This window comes from Falco naumanni, chromosome 8 (assembly GCF_017639655.2).
Source record: "Falco naumanni isolate bFalNau1 chromosome 8, bFalNau1.pat, whole genome shotgun sequence".
Lineage (NCBI taxonomy): Eukaryota > Metazoa > Chordata > Aves > Falconiformes > Falconidae > Falco > Falco naumanni.
This window is the reverse complement of record NC_054061.1, coordinates 29,383,945-29,405,157: the sequence shown is the minus strand read 5'-3', so window position 1 is coordinate 29,405,157 and position 21,213 is coordinate 29,383,945. Positions and strand designations below refer to the sequence as shown.

General features: G+C 43.8%; 1 protein-coding gene across 1 annotated transcript; it reads right to left on the bottom strand.

The window, feature by feature from the left end:
- Positions 1–188: 188 nt before the first annotated feature.
- On the bottom strand, positions 189–20,441 carry LCT (lactase). Its single transcript, XM_040602778.1, has 17 exons — positions 19,778–20,441; positions 17,807–17,886; positions 16,468–16,551; positions 15,388–15,490; positions 14,680–14,755; positions 13,212–13,899; positions 12,189–12,834; positions 9,422–10,981; positions 8,813–9,081; positions 8,085–8,375; positions 6,772–6,970; positions 5,891–6,093; positions 5,402–5,511; positions 3,391–3,525; positions 2,078–2,301; positions 1,120–1,356; positions 189–405 (listed from the first exon to the last, which is right to left on the bottom strand). The coding sequence occupies exons 1-17, from the start codon at positions 20,439–20,441 to the stop codon at positions 197–199; spliced, it is 5,778 nt and encodes a 1,925-aa protein (XP_040458712.1). The 3' UTR covers positions 189–196.
- Between the last annotated feature and the right edge of the window lie 772 nt (positions 20,442–21,213).

Here is a 21,213-nt window from a genome sequence, read left to right as displayed (position 1 = left end):
AATCAAATCATCAATGCCTGGGGAAAAGAGAGACATTTACTATAAAAAAAAAACCCTTTCTCTTTTAGTAAGTGAACAACAAAATGATGAGGAGCCATCACTAAGGCAAGGCACAAAGCTGCCAGTAGTACAAGCACTGGGTTTCCTTCCCTGGTACTATAAACTTAAAGAAAAACAAACACTTCAAGTAGAAACTTTACAGTTTACTAAGTTTCATGTGTGGTTGTTTAGGGGATTGTCTGGATGATTTTGCATACAGGTATGCAAAAAGAGCTAAGCCCAATGCTCCTACTCCTGACAGAGCAAAAAGCACGTACAGTGCTATTTCTGCATTTTGTGATGTTAAATCTAATCCCAAAAAGCGCACGCTGGCAGCTGGTCCTGGTGTGATGTCTGTTGGTGCCACTGTGGGGGGGGAGAAAACAATGAGAAGGTATTAGTAGGCAGCCTGGGGTGAACGCTTTCATGCACAGACGTGCATTGCCGCTCCCAGCCTCTGCAAGGCTTTCAGCGCAGCAGCCACAGGTGGGGCATCGGTGACTGGCACAATTCCAGCTCCGGGTAAAGGCACAACGAAGGCTGACTGTGCCCTTCTTGGGACTCCAGGAGAGGCCAGTGCTCTCTGGCAGCCATGGTCATCCCCAAAGCCCCCGCTAACCCGGGCTGCTGCTCAGTGTACTCCTCTAGTTCAGAAAACATAAATGACAAAAGATTCGCCCACAACATGGATTCATATATTCAGAATTGTTTAGAAAAAGCGGTGGGAGAATACCGAATGTGTGTGGCTTGGAAAATAGCTTAGGCAGTTCTGTTAATCAGAAAAAAGCAGAACGGAATAACATTTTTGCAGCATCTTGGAGACAGGCATGTAGCTGGTGCTATAACAAAATTTAGTCATTGTTCTGGTTTTGCATGCAGAAGTGATACAATTTCACAGGAATATCTTCAGTCATAACAAAGACTGATGATTGGTCAGTGCACTACTAGAGCCCTTAAAAAGAATAGTGCAGAATAGGGTGATCTGTCTTTAAAGACCGTAGATTAAGGAAATCTTTTGGGATTAGAATCAGACGTGCACGCACACACACACAGAGGCACGATTTGTGCTGCGCTGCTTACCTTCAGGCTCCACTTCCAGACAGGGATGCGGGCCTGTTGCTGGGTCTGGAAACCCATTGCAGTTTATGATCTGTGAGTAAAACCTGGCAGAAGCCTTGGGGCGGCGTGGCAGGTTGGGGTCTGTGAAATTCACGTGATAGAACCCAAACTTCTCATCAAAGCCCACTGCCCACTCAAAGTTGTCCATCAGCGTCCATACAGTGTAGCCTCTTAAGTCAACACCGTCGAGCACCACAGCTGTTAAGGGGACCAGAGAGAACAGGTTAGCTGTGCAGATGGGTGACCGGGGGTGGCGCCACCAGGCCAGCGGTGGCCCAAGGATGCTCCAGGACGTTCCACCCCACCAGGGTGACAAGTGCAGTGAGGTTATTGCCACTTTAGCCGTGTTGGTTTTGCCATCAAAGTGCTGAAACAAGTGCTTGTGGGGCCTGGCTGCTAAAAGGCAGTAAACCAGCGCTTTCTGAACATCTGGCTGGCAAAAAAGCCAACTGAGAAAGCCCTTCCCCCGTGTTGCTTCACCACTGCTGTAACTGAAACCAGTTTGGTTTTTTTTTAAAAAGAAAACCAAACCAGAAAAAAACAAAGACACATTTTTTAGACACAGCAATAGTCAAAGTAGCTGTCAGAGTAGTTCCTCAGTAAGCAGTAGCACCTTCTCTCGCCAGATGCTGCTATACATGGGAGCTGCAGTTACCCGCTGAACTCAGGGTCGGTTCTTCCTTTCGATCCCCTTTCCCTGCAGCTGTGCCTACCTGTGGGCAGTCCCTGCTGAACCCAGAGCCTCTCCGAAGTGGATACAGAATAAGCCCCTGTGAGTGTGTAGCTTGCAAGTGTGACGGCAGTGGTCTTTTGGCTCTGATTCACAGCTTGCTTTGTACACATCAGACTTGTGTATAGAGAGCAGACAACTGCTGCTCTCTAGAGATCTGGCTGAGCAGATTTAAAAAGTCATTCTTACCTTTCAGTGCTTCGTTAATGTAGCTCCGGAGGTAATGTGTTCGCCAAGTGTCATTGAAGCGGAAGGCTCCCCTTTCTGAGATCCCATTTTCAGTGACGTAAATGGGAGGGTTGTTGTACTCTTCTTTTATCCATCTCAGGATTTTTCGGAAACCAAAGGGTGTCACCTTTAGCCAGACAGAACCAGAACCCAGCCAGCTGCGGTCAGTTACAGTAGCTACACCCCTGCAGAAAGGACACACGGATCAAGGGATCAGTCCCATGGATCAAGGGACCAGTCCCATGTGCCTGCGGCTGTGCCTGGCACCTCATTGCTGCAGGGCTGAGAAATACCGCGCTGAGCTCTGTACAAAACTGAGCCAGAGGTGATGGTGCGGCAAACCGGTGAACGCACAGTGGCCTGAGGGTGCTGGTGCTCGCAAGCCTCTAGAAAACAATGCTCATACTTCGCTTTATAATCACATTCAGCTTAAAATCAACTATGGCCAAGGATGTGATGTTAGCTCCAAATCTTCGTGCTTCGATACTATTTTTACTGTTCAGTGTGTAACGCAGGGCCTGCACACACAAAACTGCCATTTACACCTATGTACAGGAATGCAAGACCGAGCCCGGTGTCCTTCCATGGGGCTAAACCATAGGGGCTCGGATGCAGCAGCAAAGGGAAGGTATAATAATTTCACATATTCTCTGTGGAAACGTTTCAGAAAACAGCCAATGTTCACCCCATGTGTAGTCCCACCATTATTTTAATTCTTATCAGGAAAAATAGTAAGCTATTATCTACCTTCTGAAGCTGGGGAAAGAAATCTGTATCTAAATAAAGTCTTAACTGATGTATACTTAACCATGAAGTAAGTGACTTAGCTATTTCAGTTTGAACTTACATTTAGCGAATGTGGTGAGGGAACTAACAACTGTTTAACAGCAAATGGAGTAGCACCTGTAAACCAAGATAATCAAACTGCAGACTGGGGGCAAGAAATACAATAAATACTGTTTACAGCTGATCCCAAATGACTGGTAGCCTCATAAGTGCAAACTCCTTCCTTTAGCAGATCCTCCAATTTTCTTTGTTCTGTTTTTAACAATCACATTTATCATCAGGTCTGCAAAAAAAAAAAGGGCTGTCACTGGACTTTTAAGAAAGTAACAGCACCACAGGTACTGCCTGGGGATATTTCCCCTAGAATTGGTTATAACAGCTTAAAATACCTTCTCACAGCTCTCTTTGCCATCAGTTTACATAGCACAGTTGGCCCAGGCTCCAGGTGTGTGTACTTTGCTTTACCAATAATTTACATTCATCCTTACCTGTCAGAGTCATATGACTGAACACCAGCAGGATAGTTTATTTTGTATGTTAAAACTGTAGTATAATGATTTAGGCCAAAGTAGTCATATGTGCCTTTAATTCTTTGCTTTTCACTTTCAGTAAATTCTGGAAGCCTGCAATAGACAATAGAGAAAATCATGAACGCCCCCCCAGATTAAGTCTTCCAAGGATTTCCCCTTCTTTTGCTTCTAGCCCTCCCCCATCCTGTTGTATAAACTAAGCTTTTGCTAGACAATGCAATTCATGCTGCCTGCTCTGATGTTCCCTACGAGAGGAACAGACCTTTCACTGACCAGAAAAGAGACACCTGATGGCTAGAGGTCCTGCTCATGGTCAAACCAAGAAGTGTGACCGTTGTCCTGCTTTGTAAGACAAGAAACAGCATTTGACCAGTCAGGAATGCACTGGAAGGAATCGGTGATAATTCATTTTGGTTGTCATGTGCTCCCCAGACCCCTGCGGAGACCCCAAGCTGCGGTATTCACAAGTGGCCTGTCTCAGCCCACCACCCTGCAAGACATGACTAGCCCCTCCGAGAGAAGCATGAAACGGTGGCTCCCAGCAGCCGGTGTCAGCCAGGGGGTCGTGTCCCCGCTCAGGGGAGCTGGCATGAGCCCCCCCAAACACCACTCCTGCCTGCACGCCTTGAGGGTGGCAGCCAGCCACGGCGCTAGCATGTGCTTCACAGCAGCAGGGGAGCAGGTAACTGCTGCAAGAGGAGCTCTTCTCTGGGTGGCAGCGTAGTGCTTGGTAGGTCATGGCAGAGGCCAATACAGTGCCATCTCAGGAACTCTGGCTTCTACAGAGGAAACAAGAAAAACTGAACTTTGGACACACTCCATGTGTGATACTGGTATCCCTGGTACCAGCACCACAAGCATAAGGGGAGGTGCCATGGGAAAACCCAGGAGAAACTGGGAACTTGGCTGCGTGTGTAGATTCTACCATTTAACACCAGAGTGCTCAGTTCCCTTCAAAAGGCAGGCCTCCTCAGAAAAGAGCATCCCCCTTGGGGATCTGCAGCCCGACACGGAGTAAGAAATGGAGTCAGGGACATCCAGGGTACCCTGGAACAAGGAGCGAGGTCTCGGCTCTCTTTTAGCCAGAAGAGGGAGAAAATTCTGGGAGTCGGGTGCCCTTGGCAACCCCTGCTGAAAATGCAGCCAGTGCTCCTGGCAATTCGGTGATGCCTGGGAGTCTGTGGTCTTAGACTAAGGACAGAACAGAATGAGATGCTTGGGCATGTTACCTCATAAAGCAACACTTTTATTAATGGCAGCAACTGCCAGAGAAGAAATAACGAACCCAAAAAGTGCCTAAGAACGCAAGTGTTTTAGGCACATATGAAAGCATAATTCAAATCTCGAGAAGACCTGCCTTTGCTGCAAAGCATGGGCTGACTCTTCCACTGTCTCCCTCATTTCAAAACAACTGGTCTTTCACATTTTCAGAAAGGAACAGTCAGGAATAGCCCCAGATCTAATCTGCCCCATTAAATTGCTATTAAAGTGAAGATGGAAAAAAGTGCTTTCCTTACATGTGCCTGGAAAGGGAGAGAAGAGGGCAAACATTCACGATGGAGCGCTGCTACCACAATTTTAATGGATTAATCCATTCCCAATTAATGGGAATAGAAAATAAGAAATGTGATTCGGAGGGACCAACGAGTTCTCAGTGCTCAAGTTCAGTATATAGTTTCAAGAAAAGTTAAAACACATTTGTCATGGTTGTCAGGTGTCTAATGTAGAGCATTTACTATATTCCTCTCAGCTGCCAACTTACTACCCCAATGACATGTTATATTAGTAAATTTAGTTTGCAAGAGAAGACAGGTAGCAGGCAAAATGTATGCTAGAGTTTTCCTGTAAGGATACAGTAAGATTTTTACAGTGACCGCAAAATAATAATTGAAATTTTGCACTTTATCAGAACAGCACAGCAATTAAAAAAACCAAAACAAACAAAGCAGGCACGTGCCTGGGCTCTTACCGGGACTGGTTCAGACCCTGAGCCAGACTGCGTTCCCGAATCCTCTTTTTCATCACTTCATTATAGTCACCATTTTTGAAAATGGGATGAGCAAACCAACCTAGAAAAAACTAAGCCAGGAGATAAGGGAGAAGGATAAATTCTGTATCAAACCAAGAGATACAACCATTACTCCTTCATGCCCTGCTTTATAGGTTCTATCTGAATTATAACAAACAGGCACATGGCGATACCCGGGGATGCCCATATAATGGCAGCAAATTCAATAAGCTTTTATCACTAAAACCATATTCTGTCTCATTTCTGTTGCATACTTGATCAGCCACCAGAAGAGGGTGACACATTTCCTTGCAGCGATGCTTCTGGCTCATCCTTTTCTGTCAGCGAGATGCTGACCAGGGTTCAGGGCATCTCCAGCACCCAGAAAGGGAGTGCCACCATGAGCAAACCCAGAAGCAGCAAGGAGAGCTGTGAGTAGTGTCTTTGTACCTGCAAGAATTGTCTGACAGCATCAACATCCTCCTGTTTGTGGGAGTTCCTTGGTTCTGCCCAGTCAGAGTTGATGGTGATCGAGATTAATCCTCCTTGTTTTGCCCGGTAGGTCTCATTGTAGAGGTGCCAGGCTTCCGCATGAGCCTTTATTAAGTTGTGCCCCACCACGTAGGGGGCTCGCCCTGGCCGAATGGAGACGCCTGCAGAGACAGTAACAGCACAGGCAGTGGGAACAGCAGCTCCCAGCTCTCTCACCGGCTGCTTCCCAAGTTAACACCCAGGACACCCAGCACTGCCTGCTAGCAAATGAATAAATGTGCAGCACCTGGTGCCCTCAGGCCCAGCCCTGGCCTGAAATCGCTGCCTAGGCAGGGACAGCTGAAGGCACAGCTGCAGTGGGCAGGCTGTGCAGGACCCTGCATTGCCCCCTCCTCCCTCTGCAGCAGGACAGGGGCTGCCAGCCCTGGCAACAAGCTGCTGCCAGTACGGAAAGCTGTGTGTTCTGGCCAGCTCTCATCCCTCCCCTTCCCTTGCCTGAGCTTGGCCCTCGTCCAGACTTAACCCTTCCCCACAGCCCCTGGAGCTGCTCTAGAAATGGGGTCTGCTCCAGGCAACAAGTGTAACCTGCAGGTTGCAGAACAGGAGAGGATTAGAGGAGTGGGAGGAGGACGGGTCCTGGGAGGAGGACGGGTCCTGGAGGTGACAGGCGAAGTGCAAGAAGGACCTGTTCACCACACCACAGCAGTCCAAACCCCATTTATCCCCGCCACACCATCTTCCTTGCTTTACAAGCCCCTAGCATCTACTCCGCTGCAGCATAAAACAGAGTTGTGCCTTCGGTGCTGTGAAGGCTCTGAGGTTACACCCAGCAGTCTTACCTGGAGCGGCTGTACCAACGCCATAGCCCAAATATGCAGTGTTGTAGGGTTCATTGAGGGTTATCCAAAATTTCACTTTATCTCCCAGCCTCTGGAAAAGGAGCTCAGCATATTCCTTAAACCTCTGAACTATAGTATCATTCTCCCACCCACCGACATTCTGCAGTGCCTGTGGGAGGTCCCAATGATAGAGAGTTACCTGTGGGGAAAGGCAGAAAGGACTGTATCAGTCACTCTTACTTTCAGAAATAAGGACAGTAACCCAGCCTCATTTATGAATGTAAATAAACTCCGCTTTGATCTGCAGCTTCCTGTTCCTAATGGTGTTTGAGTCTGTAGTGATCACTCGTGCACTCACATAAAATACCTTTTTGCCAGTCTTTTGGTTTCATTAGGACATGGGAAAATGACTCAAACTCTAGGGGCTGCCTGATGGAAGATGAAGCTTTTACCACAAACCACCACAGCTTTGTGGTAGCAAGAACTCATCAGTGAAGAACTGCTGCACCTGCACTGACTCTCAGATGAAATACAGTCCAACAGAACATCTGTTTGGGCTGCTCCATCTGTTGGGCCAGCCTGCAGCACTGCCATGAAGGCACAGGTTTGCTCAGGCATGATCTGATGCTTGTGTGGATACTCCTGGATTGCCCCTTGTGTGGTGTGCATACACATCTATGCAGCATTTGGTGCAGCCACGTGCACTCCCTACACGTACCAGCATGGGTGGGGGGGTGGGGGCAGGGACAGGGACAGCCAGCTGTGGTGAAGCAACAGGTAGAAGCAGAAAAAAGCTACATGTGTCCAAGTCTGTGGGGACAGGTCAGATTCACTCAACAGTGTTGAAAGAGCTGCTGATGCAGTGGTGAGGTCACCATCCGTTACATGTGACAAACCATGCTGATCACTGGAGCTTCCTGACTTTTGGGAAAAGAATAATGTTACACCCATCTCCAAGAAAGGCACAAGAAGGAGGATCCTGGGAACTACAGGCTGGTCAGCCTCGCCTCAGTACCTGGAAAGATCACTGCATAGGTCCTTGTAGAATCCAATTCCAAGTACATGAGGGATAAGAATGTAATTGGAAACAGCAAACAGTAAGGTTACAGTGATCCTTCTGGGTAGTAACTGCTAGGCTATCACTACATTCCCAGTTCATTTGCTTAAGTAAAAAACATGTTTCCTTGCAGAACACAATGAAAAACAGCTTCTTTGTGGAAGAGGGCATGGATGGGAACACATGCATGTGCTTTGAACATCAGGCTTGGGTTCTGCTATTTGTTAGTCACCTGAAAGTTACCATTTCTAGTTACCTGAGGCATAATGTTAGCTGCCAGAAGAGCATCAATAAGCCTTTCATAGTAGTTCAGTCCCATTTCATTTATGTATCTGGTGGTTCCATCTGGGAGAACACGGGACCAGGAGATTGAAAAGCGATAGTGAGACACCTTGAGGCTTTTCAGCATTTCCACATCCTCCTCAATCTTGTGGTAGCTGTCACAAGCTACATCTCCAGTGTCATCATTGCCGATTTTCAAGGGGGTGTGAGCATATCGGTCCCAAATGCTAAGTCCTTTCCCATCAGCTCTCCATCCTCCCTCAATCTGCAATTGAAGATGGGGTGGGGAAGACTGTTAGTAAACCCCAAATTTAGGTCTTGGTTCAGCCTGTTAAGTCTTTTTCGCACCACACAATATTTTGACTTATCAGCTTAAGACCAGAAATAGCAATAGTTTTGCTGTACCCAACTAGTAAGACCTTCTGGGCCTCGAGACAAGTACAATGTCACAGAACAGGCACCGTTTCAGTTCACCTGCTACCCCACGTTGGCTGGACCTTGTGAAGTCCATGCTGCTGTGTCTCAATTCCTGTGGTATAACCATGACCTTAAATATTTATCTCCAAGCTCCTCCCTTTTACAGCAGTTGCTACACTAACCCTCAATTACTGTAAAACCTAATGTTACAAAAGCTGTAGTTGTCTCATCCAAAATGAATTAACTGTCTGCAGAAACTTTAAGAGTCCATCTCAGTTTCCTAACCTGATATGCTGCAGTCGCTACACTCCACCAAAAGTTCTCTGGAAACTCTCCATATAAAAATTCATCTTCTTTTGGCAATGGGATACCATTATTGCGGATGATTTCTGCATAGTACACAGCAGAGCGCTTTGGCGTTCTGGGCCTGTTGGGATTGTCAAAATCAACCTGGTGCAATCCAAATCTTGGCTCATAACCATTCAACCATTCAAAGCTATCCATAAAAGACCAAGCATTGTATCCTTTCAGATTAACACCATCCAATTTGTAAGCTGAAAGACCAGAAACAAATGGAAGAGCATCAGTGGTATAATCACATATTAAATGAACTGCAAGGAATTTACACGCAAGCATATACAGGCTTCTAGCTTCATAAAGCTGGCACTGGCCAACTAAGATCATATAAGAAGACTCTGCATAGCTGGAGGATACAAAGTACAAATGGCCATGCAAAGGAGATCATAAAAAGAGACACTATATTTATATTGTGTTCAGAATATTTAAAGACTGATATTAATCACTTGTAGAAACTACTCTTCGAAGGAATAAAGTAACCAGAAATCTAGGAGAGGAAACACACACCACCACCAGAGTAACAGCGAACACTAGTACCTTTTAAAGCTTCATCAATGTATGTTTTGTAGTAAAATATCCTGGTATTGTCATCAACATCCGATTTGGTCTTTATCCCCACCCCGTTCTTAATGATGTATATTGGGGGATTTCCATATTCTTCTTTGATCCAGTTCAGTAGCCTCCTCATGCCCCAGGCCACAGCCCGATGGTCAGTAATAGCTGAGGGAGGCCAGGAGCTGTCAGTCTTTGCTGAAACTTCCTGGTCATACTCGTAAGAGAAGGGCTTCAACCGGGTTGTTGCATGGGTTACAATTTTGGAGGTGTAGGTGTTGAAGCAGAAAACATCTGCCGTGCCCCTGATGTATTCACGCTCCTCCGCTGTGAAAACTGGTAGGCGAGACGATGGCAGGTCCTGGAGCTCACTCCTGTTCCCAACTTTCCACTTCATGACCTCAGGGTAGTCCCCGTTTTTGAAAATCGGGTGTGTAAACCACCCCACCAAAAACTGCAGGTACCTGTCTGCAGCTTCTACGTGTCTGGGGTCGCTTGGTGTCTTTGGCTCAACCCAGTCAATGTTGGGACACAGGGCAATGACCCCTCCTTGACTCGCTCTGTACTTGTCATCGTACGTGTGGTAGACCCTGGCATGAGCTTTCAGTAAGATGTGGGCAACCCTGTAGGGAGCACTGCCAGGGTCATTGACGTTGGGTGGAAATGTCCCAGTGCCATAGCCAGCCCAGGCAATGACTTGGGGTTCATTGAACGTAATCCAGAACTTCACCCTGTCACCAAAGGTCTGGAAACAGAAATCCGCAAAACTATCAAACAGGTCGATCAGCGCGCTGCTCTCCCAGCCACCAATGTCCTGGAGAGCTTGTGGCAGGTCCCAGTGGTAGAGAGTGACGATTGGAGTGATGTTGTTTGCAACCAGTCCATCAACGAGGCGGTTATAGTAGTCAACTCCATGGCTGTTTATTGAGTTGTTCCTTCCACTGGGGAAAATTCGAGACCAGGACAGAGAGAAACCATAGTTCTTTACCCCTAAGGCTCTCAGCAGGTAAATATCCTCCTCTACCTTGTTGTAGCTATCACAAGCTACATCTCCATTATCATTATTCTTTATATTCCCTGGGACATGGGTGAAGTTATCCCAAATGCTGGGTCCTTTGCCATCAGCATTCCAACCTCCCTCTACCTGGTAGGCAGAGGAAGACACACCCCATGTAAAGTCCTCTGGGAATGTCCCATAAAAGTACATGTCCCTTTCAAAATCTGTTTGGGATGAAAACTTCTGCCAGACGACTTTTGCCTTGGAGGGAACTTCTGATGCTGGTAAACTGGGCAGCTTTGATGGCACAGGTAGGTCAAACACCACTGGTGTAGAAAATCTGTCCAAGACTTCAGGTGGGAAACCATTTTTTTCAATAACGCTGGAATAGAAATAAGCAGATGCCCTGGGAGTCCTTGGTCTATTGCCATCTCCAAAATCCACATGATGCAGCCCAAATTTTAGGCTGTACCCTGCCGGGCCTTCAAAGCCATCAACCAGGGATCGAGCCACATATGACCGAACATCAACTGTGTCTAGTTTCACCGCTGTCACAGAAACAGTACAAGACACTGTCATTCATTGGAACAACTTCTGAACACAGCACAGCACAACACAACACAAGCTCCACAACTGAGGGTACAAGTGTGATAAGTCAAACATATACAAATGGTCTTTTAGGCAAAAAACCCCCAAACAATTAGAGTATCTGGTAAGAAAAGCAGTCAGCTCCACAACAGGAGCTGGTCTAATGCTTAGTGATAAAAATGCATGAGAAAGGAGGTATTAGTGTACAGGACACTTACGCCACTGGTATCCCTTTCCCTGTGTTCTTGTTTTCAAGCACATTTCATCAACTCAGGTACATGGTGCACTTTTAAATTTAATACTACAGTTAAACTGAAACAAGCCTATTTAGTGCTTGCCTATCTTCCCTGAGCACAGGAGAGTTTCTTTTAGCAGAACAGCAAAGGCAAGTCCAGCATCCTTCCTCACACTGCCTACAAAAAAGCACTGTCTCTCTCTCATTCCAGAAAAGTTCACTTTCCATATGCAGTCCATCTTCTTTACTTCTGCTGAGGCATACCAGCAATGCTAAATTGTGTTTTCCATAGCTCTTCTTAAGACTTCTATCAGTATGTTGAGAACTAGGTCAAGAAGATCAAATGCTGTACACTGATCACCAACCTTTTTAATACAGCATATTTAATAAAGTTTTCCTGACAGCATGGATTTGTGTATCTCAAGACAGTATCAGTGAAATTTCTATTTGAAATCTCAAATCTCTACACCTGCCCGGAAGTCCAGTTTACTAAGATTATTTCGACAGCAACTGATACAGTTTTCCAAGATACAAGCACACCTTGAACCTTGCTCAAAACAATTGATATATAAATATCTCCCCAAAAATTCTAACCTGAAATGATACAGGATGCTCTCAGGTAGATCTGCTTAATCAGTAAAGACAGTTCAGTCCTGATCTACGAGATGTCACCAGGCAAGAGCCTGTCTACAGGGAAATCATCTTCAGCAGAACTGAAGTATATGAACACGGTTGTCACACAGGGACTGATGTTTAGGGTCCAGGCTACATTAATCCATATATATGAAGCACATATGTGGTCACACTAGATACACAATAGGCAGCTGACCTCGTATCACTACACAAGTGGCAATATTTTGAAGTTACCCACCATGGAAGGAATAGAATAACTATTTGACATTATTAAAAAAAAAAAAAAAAATTCTCCATACCTTTTAGAGCTTCATTGATGTACCGGTGGAAATAATCCACTCGCACAGTGTCATTAATAAGATCCCCTCCATCTTCCGTTGGCATACCATTTCCTGCTATGTAAATTGGGATCTTGGTCCCTGTATATTCCTGGGACACAAACTTCAGCAGCCTTCTTAATCCCCAAGGGACCACATGGATCCAAGAAGAGGCAGTCTGTGGCCAAGAAGGATCTACATGCAAGGAGAAGTTCCCGATGCTCTCGTAGCCTGGTGTGCAGGTCCCATTAGTCATGGCACTGACCAGGTAGGAAGTGTAATGGGAAAGACCAAAAAAATCTGCAGTCCCTTTCACCCAGGACTTCTCCTGCTCTGTAAACAGAGGCAGCTGTGCAACTGTTGTGGAGCACTGCTGGTTTACTTCCTGGATCCGAGCCTTCAGGATATCTGGGTAATCCCCATTAACAAATACAGGGTGAGCAAACCAGCCAAGCATGAACTGCAGGTACCTCTCAGATGCCCTCACGTCCTCAGGGTTGGTTGGAGTCTTGGGTTCAGCCCAATCTGAGTTCAGAACCAGCCCCACCTTTCCCAGTTGCTGAGAACGGTATTTGTCATTATACAGGTGCCAGACCTTGGCATGAGCCTTGAGAATTGTGTGAGCCACCTGTGGGCAGAAAGCACAGAAATGTGCGTCACACTGTTTTGCACAAGGAATCTTAAGATTATTGCCATGTGAGAATGTCATCTCCATTCAAAAGAAGAAACCTTGACCAAACAAATAAACATAGCCAGAGACTGCAGTAGGTTTTGGAATAAGCAGAAAAATCTGGCTATCCATCAACACCAGCTTTCAAAATAGAAACATAAAATCAAAACATCTAGCATCCATTAACTAACCCATTTTTGGCAGGTATCATAAATCCAACAAGCTTATAGTTGTCTCAAGAGGCCACATTAGGCTTGAACATAAAGTATGGAACCATCACAGGAAAAACAACAGTGACAGCAGCTGCAGGATCCTAGTTATTCCCATGTCCCTACCTTGTAAGATGCTACTCCTGGGTCAACGATTCCTGGAGGATGCTCTCCGGTGCCATAGCCAGCGTAGCTGATAACCCAAGGCTCATGGAAAGTAATCCAGAGCTTGACTCGATCCCCAAAAGTGGAAAAGCAGAAGTCGGCATAGTTTACAAAAGCATCTATAATACTGTCATTCTGCCAGCCACCAAGAACCTGAAGAGCTTGTGGGAGGTCCCAGTGGAACAGAGTCACCATGGGCTCAATGTTGGACTCTAGCAACCGATTAATTAATTGGTTGTAATAATCAACACCCTTGGAGTTGACGGTCTCGGTGGTGCCAGCAGGGAAAATTCTAGGCCAGGATACAGAAAATTTGTACAATTGGGGATGAAGACCCCTAAGCAGGTAAACGTCATAGCTGGTTTTATAGTAGCTGTCACATGCCATGTCTGCTGTTTGGTTCATGTAGACATGGCCTGCGTGTCCAAAGTGGTCCCAGATGCTCTCTCCTTTCCCATCCTCTGCCCAAGCTCCTTCGATGTTGAAGGCACCTGTGGATATGCCCCAGAGGAAGCCACCTGGGAAAACATCTTGCAGAAGAGAATCTCTCTCCCATTCAGACTGTTGAGCAAATGTTTCCCAAACTGTCTGATAGGACGAGTGAGGGGCAAGAATGGCATCTGGGTTCTCTTGTAGAGTATTTGTTTTGCTGGAAATAGAATAAAAAGAAGTTAAAGGTGGATGCCAGTGCCACAGAACTTGCAAACATGAAGGATAAAAGAATCGTTTGCTTCCCATTCAGCTCACATAAGCCATTTAGGGAATAGTTTCTTTGTAATTGATCAAATCAGCCTTCTGCCACGCAGCTAGCAGACGCAGGTGGAGTGCAGTAAGCTAACCGCAGAGTGGCTCCAGAGCTACATATCTAATGCATTTCTTTACAGGTAGATTCTCATCATTCATTACAGCTACACCAAAGGTGCAAACGAAATCCTTGCAGTGTGTAGCGATTTCACATGCTACAACTGCTCTCATGAATTCCCATGGGATAAGCTAAAACTAATTAATCCTACTTCTGTAATCCTTAGCATCTCCCTGCACAATGACATCTCCTACATTTCTGTAGGCTCAACTGGCCTCTCCCCTAGCAAAGTCTGTTTATTTATTTAATTAATTAATTTAAACTATTTTGTTCTTGAAAAGGGCAGAAGGCTTGGAAATGTACTTGTTACTATTGGCTTCAAGGTGCAATTTGGGTAACCAAGGACAAGGAAGCACGGAAGAGGATTACATTACCCGTAATAGTAGGATAGAGGATTGCCTGCAATAGCAAGAGACAGAGCTCAGCAGAAAGGCATTCCTTTCCAGTCCTTTCAGCAATTAACAGCAGCCTTCACCATTAAAACTGCCTTGTGTCTGCCTGCACATAGGTTTCCAGAGAATACCATTTTGTTATAGTATCTGATTATATACAGGATAAAACCTGTACCTTAAAACTTGAGATGAGAAGTCCAAGAACTCGTTAACATCATACCCAATTGTACGTGTCTCTTCTTTATTAATAGCTGAAAACACAGAAATGGTAAGTGATGGACTCAGTCACAGATACTATGGACTGCCTGACAGTACTTGTACACACAATTACCCTGTAGAAAGAGGTGTTTTTCATAACTAATAGCTATTTTTCTCAGATCAAATATGATGGGGTTTTATTAGACATTTACAATTTCATGTTAACAAATGATCATAGAATCATTTAGGTTGCAAAAGACCTTGAAGATCATCAAGTTCAACTGTAAACCTAACACTGCCAAGCTCACCACTAAACCATGTCCCTAAGCACCACATCTACATGTCTTTTAAATACCTCCAGGGATGGTAACTCCACCACTTCCCTGGGTAGCCTGTTCCAGTGCTTGACAACCCTTTCAGTGAAGAAATTTTTCCTAATGTCCAATCTAAACCTCCCCTGGGGCAACTTGAAGCTGATTAAAGTTATGAAAAGCTTTGAGGAAGATTTCCTGCTTCCCCTCCCTCAACACTCACCATCTACTCTTAGTTTTCCAAGAAGGCTATGAAAGAAACCATGAAGTTATTTCATCTAATAGCAGTGGTCTGGACTGGACATTTTGAATTTCCTCTATAATTTGCCATGCAGAGCTTAGCTAAAAAACTCTTCTTGAAACATGTCACTCACCTGTGACAATGGCAGCTACTGGTATGAAGGGATTGTCTTCCGTGGAACCACAATCAAGGAACTTTAGACTAAAAACCAAGATCTCTACGTCCTTCCAGACATTCTGCAAAACCAGAAGTCAGACTTGTATGAAAAGAAGCATCAGCCAGCTAGTAGAACCATGCTCTTCACATTTGTGGCTTTTAACATAGAGTAGGAAATACCTAGAAGACTGAGAATGGGTGATACATTTCCTCAAAGTTAAATTCATAGATCAACAGAGTAAGCATTAAATACCACCCTCTTTTTTCTCTGATCCAAAAAAAGCCCGCAGCAAATCAAAGCATAAACCTCAGAAACTTTTGGTGTTCAACCTGTCATTGAAAAAGCACAAGGAACTATGCCCTTTTTTGCACACTTACATGGGAAGAATCTGTTGCCACAAACGATCCACTCCAGATTTTTAGAGTAACTGCAGCACACTGGGACCCTAAAGAGAGCAAGTCTCACGGGTAGCTCTTTATTCTGCTACTCAGTTGCTGGATGACTCTTGTCTTGTGGACTTTAAGAATGCAGTTCACTGCCAGAGGTTTAGCATCAGGTACCTGTCCCTAGCATCACTGGTATTGTCACTGCTGCGTGACCTAACCCTTTCACAAACTCATCCTCATTAACATTTCTAGCACTGCCTTGACTGATAAGGAGTTGTAAAGTTTGGTAGCACCATTGCAGAACCCACGCTAGAATAAAACACTGTCTTCTGGCATATAGGTATTAGCCTAACAGTTTATAAAAAAACTTAGGATGTGAGAGGGGAGGTTTTTCAGTCCTGGACAAAAGAATTATGCAACTCTAGTCATTAATGCATCAATAATGAGCACTGACCAAGATGATCCTTTCCAGCACTTTTGAGCATCTGTTCTTAAGTCAGACTTACAACAGAGAAGTGAACACACTATGCAGCTATTTCCTAGTGTAGCTGTTGTCTGAGCTCTAGCAGCAAACCACAACTGTTTAGACAAGCATCAAGAAACATTAAATTCTCCTTCTATTTCTGGTCTGTTATCTGCTGCTAAAATTTAACACTGTGCATAATGTTACCTGGAATTCATTCAACTTCCTGTAGAAATCCGTTTCATTTCTGCAATAGTACTGAAGGCTGAGAGACAGAAAATCTACCGAATTCTGGAAACAAGAAAAGGAAAAGAATCACCCTGGAGTAAAATGTATTTTTTGCAAATAGTACATTAAAAACATACAAAATTGTGGAAGTGCATTGCTGCAGTAAGAAGCTATACAGCTATATGGGAGCCCTGGGCAATATAATGAGTACAAACTGGATACTGTATGGGAAGATGCATTTTGTATCTCTCCTCCTAAACAAAGTAAAATTTAAACAGCTAAATGAAATTCTAGGAGTATTTTATTAATTTAATATTGATGATTTACATTTGATTTTTTAATTAGTAAGACTGTCTACGATTAACCACACAGAGAAACCTTTGCAACTATGTCATTCAGGCAGGACTTATCAATAATTCTTTGGGGAAAGTCCACTTCAGAAATCTTTAATCATTCCAAACAACAAGCGTTATCCCACCAGATATCATCAAGTTCAAGGGAATAGATTGTATTCTCTCATTAAATCAGCTGATGAAGCTGGAAACAACCTGATAAGCTTCCAGGTTTTTTTGCAGTCCAAGGTTTGGTCCTAGTTTAGTCAGCTTATCTAATACAACATCTTTCCTCTCCCTACAAACCACACCTTGCTTATATCCTTGAAATGTCATGCCTACAACACTGCCTACCTATTACTAAATTTTGAAGGATCGTGAATACAAGCAAAAAAACCTGCACTATTATTTGTCCACTGTATCCTACATCAACATCCTCTATGTGAAGACAACTACTAACCGAGTTTGGTCTTTATAGAAAGGATGTCATCATCTTTGTAGAGATTATGTTCTTATGTCGTGCCATCCCTGGGTAACTAGATCAATTCTAGCACGGCTCTCTCTGTGTTTTAACATAATAAGCAGATATTTTTTTTAATTAGCAGCTATTTAAAATTAAATATCCATTTCTTTGATGGTCCATTAAGTAGACTTGCAAAGAAAGTTACAATGGGTACACTTTTTGCAGAAACCTTGTCATTTAAGCATGTATATTGCTAAAATTGCCAATTGTGAGAGTAAATATGTCTCCGTATTTCTTAATCAATGCTCACTAGCCAAGAAAGGATGGTGCAGTCATTTTCAAAATCAGAGAGCTTCATGTGATCAGACTAACCAATTGACTAATGTGATAAATTTTACTTAATTGGTCAACTTGCTAAAATTGTATTTAACTTGCAACAATTCACTTGATCCTGTACATTAAAATCAAGTTAAATTGAATCAAATTTATATAGTTTTGGAAATAATTTCTGTTAAGGTGTTACCTGAATTGAAATTGAAAGCAATTCTGATAAAGCGCTATCCAAGACATGATCCATTCCTAAAGCAATGGACAGCTTTCCACCTTTGGGAAAAAAAAAAAAAAATAAAAAGGCAGTCTATTGGTAGTATGCTAAGGACAAAGAAAAAATTTCAGTTCACTGCAGTCATTTTAAAACCAGTTGGAAATTTTTGAAGATGTGGAACATCAGACAGTGCCCTAGGTAGCTGATTTCAGAATACCCACTACAAATTCAACAGAGAGTTGAAGGTGACAGACTTCAACAAGTTTTTGTCAATGAATCTTGTCTTATCATGACTGCTCATAAACATCTTAGCACTGTTGCTTGCAGGAAGGTGAAGGTGGATCTGAATACAGCTGTTCAGTGGGTCCATGCATAATAATAAGCAATATCTTCAATTTTCATGCCTTTGTGGTGATTCTAAACTGGTTATTTTTAAAATGCATTCAGTGCTGGATGCTGCTGAGATGCTGGGAACTTGGGAGGGGACAGGTGATGTGGGAGGGAAGCTGGGCAATTTCTAAGGGCTATCGCCAAATAGCATGAACTGTACTGCAAAGTATTCCTCACAAATGCAAGACTTAAAAATAAGTTCATTTTAAAAACTGGAAAAGAACAATGACTCAGCCAGCTCTACTGGTTGTCTGCCTGGGACAGAAAAACTTCAAGCCCAAGGAAGACAGCTGTTTAGAAAACCCCAGATACCCATCACAGAAGACGCGAAATTCTCTTGTTCTGTTTAACACAGGCAGAGGTAAGATTTAATTACTTTAAAACCCCAGTGTCTGCAATGAGGAAAGCCAAATAAAGGACACTGCAGACATCCTCATACTATTACTATCTCACAGAAGATTTCCTGAGCCTTGCTTCTTCATGTTTTGAGGTAAGTTTCAGGAATTTTTAAGTCTTTCCTCTGTGGGTCAGGAAGAAGTACACAAAAATACATTATTATCTACAAAATAGCTTGATTATTATGACTTTGTCATTACAAACAGAAAAAACAGAATAAGGCTACATTTGAGTAGTTTTAAAGTAATTTGTAGTTGATAATTTTCATTTTACACTAAACAGTATTTTGACCCTTTTAAATTAACTTTTAAAAGTTAAATATACACATTTCTCTTTGATTAAATGAGGTGTCATTTTAAACCATGATCAGTTTTGTTTAAGTGGATTTTGTCAACACATTTGCAAAGCTGTCCACCTTTTCAGTGGAAGGCTGATAGCTGAATTTGACCTGATTCTTCAAGCTAGATCTTGGGAACACATCATGACTTAATGAAAAAGCCTGCACCTATCATACATAAGGGATTATAGCACAGCCACTGACTGATGGCGTGATCTTCCTCTCTTAGCTGAAATGGTAGCAAACGCAATCCTGGTTTTTCAATGACACTGAAATAAGTAATAAGGCTTTAAAAATGCGGTGACTGAACTGGAATCAAAAGATTATTCATAAGTCTCAGTCCCACTTTCATTATACCACACATTTAAGGTTTGATATATGAATAGTATGAGACCATAGTTCATCAGGGGCATCTGCTGATCTTTAAATTAAGAGCACATGGACAACAGCCCTTAGAGAAAAAGCATATAAAAGTATTATAACGTTTGGTTTTCAAGTACTAGTTTCTACTGCTCAGATTAACTGGAAGCTATTTAATACTTCCCTGATGCTTAAAAGATTAAACATAACTATACACACATACACATATATATTATCCCCAACTATTTTGGTTATAATTTCAAGTAAAATTCAATTACCCATAAATTATAAAATAATTATCGAAATAATGGATTTGAAGGAACTTGTTACTCGAGGATTCCTAGGTAATTCTGAGAGCATCGACAGCATATTCACAGAGATTGCATGAAGCAGCTGCCATTTAACCCCATCACAAAATAGTTGTGAAAAAGTCACGTTAAAAAAATCCCTCTTCCCATTCTCCTTACCCACTGGTGCGTATTTCTCATGGTAGACAGTGTAAGCTCTTTCATGAGCGGCAGCCAGGGCCTGGGCTTGGTCCTGGGGGTCATCATAAGGCAGGCTTTTAAGGACCTCCGGCAGGTCACTGAAGCTGAGCCACACGTCGACCAGGTCTCCAAAAACATGGAAGCTGAACTCTGCGTATTCCACAAAAAGGTCAGCAAAAGCGTTGGCTTTCCCACCCACAGCCTGCACAGCCACAGTGCCAGGGACACGCTGGTGATGCAGAACTGCCACTGGCCTGAGGCCTGCAGCAATCAGGGTCTTGAGCAGCTCCTGGTAGCACCGCACTTGAGCTTCAGCCGGCTTCCTGGCATTCCCTTCTGGAAGAACGTGTGCCCATGGCAGGAAGATCTTGTAATGAGTCACTCCAATCTCACGAAGGTGGGAGAAGTACTGGGGCAGTTCAGAAGCCACAAGATCTTGTTGGCACAGGTAATCATGGGCTTCAGCCACAGCAGGGCCCTGATCTTCCTCAGAGAGGACTTGGTCCTGCAGATACAATCTAGTCACTAGCTCTCTGGGTAGAGGTCCAGCAATGGTGATAAAATTCTGAGCAAATTCCCCCTCTATCCCAAGACTGGGAGAAACTAACAGAAAGAAGATGACTGTCTTACAAACTGGCTCCATTGCTGGAGCTGCTTCAGAAACTGTTATTCCACACTACTTATATTACAGTAGAAGTAATATTTAACTGAAATTATCTGTTGAACAGATAAACGTTCCCAGCACTAGCTGGCACTGGAATGATAATGACTCAAGACTTTCTATCAATAGATGAACAGACAAATGAATACAAAAAAACACTGTCAAACAATTAGTTGGACAAAGGTCACATGGAAACATTTTCTGAGACACTCAGGTTCCCTTTTATGCTTGAACATCAACTGACATTTACTGATGCTGCCTCCATTTCAGAGGAGGACAAAATAAGTAAGACAATGCTTTTCATCTCCTCTTGGCCTTTTTTGGCTTAAGGGGCATCCCAGCACAGCTCTGGATGCAAAAAGTAACAACAGCAGTTATTTGCACTGCTGAGACTGGATGCCACCATAGCTCAGGGTATGCAGGACAGCAAGAGGCACTAATTTTGTGCTCGAATCCTTGGGTGCACAAAGGAAATCTGACATGTGGCATCTTACCCACTTAGAAAAATGGCTATTATGTGAATTCAGGCAGCAGCACATGTTCTTATGCCAAATAACATCAAGAAATTTGAATATTGTATTCATAATACGAATAATTGCCAAAATGCTCCCTCCTTCAGCCTTGAAAACACGTGCTCTCTCAGCAGGGTGGACACATACAGATCACCTACCTGAACTGCTGCAGGGAGGAGGTAATTTTCCTACATTCAAATACAGCAAAACTAAAGAGCTAAAAACATCTGCTGCCTGAATAC

Bases quoted from the DNA above. Each gene is read 5' to 3' on its own strand.
- LCT (XM_040602778.1), bottom strand. From the start codon at position 20,441: ATGGAGCCAGTTTGTAAGACAGTCATCTTCTTTCTGTTAGTTTCTCCC. The intron at 13,900-14,679 runs GTACAGGTTTTA...TTCTATTTCCAG, and splicing joins TTCTCATCTCAAGTTTTAAG to CAAAACAAATACTCTACAAG. The intron at 3,526-5,401 runs GTAAGAGCCCAG...TGTCTATTGCAG, and splicing joins CAGGGTCTGAACCAGTCCCG to GCTTCCAGAATTTACTGAAA.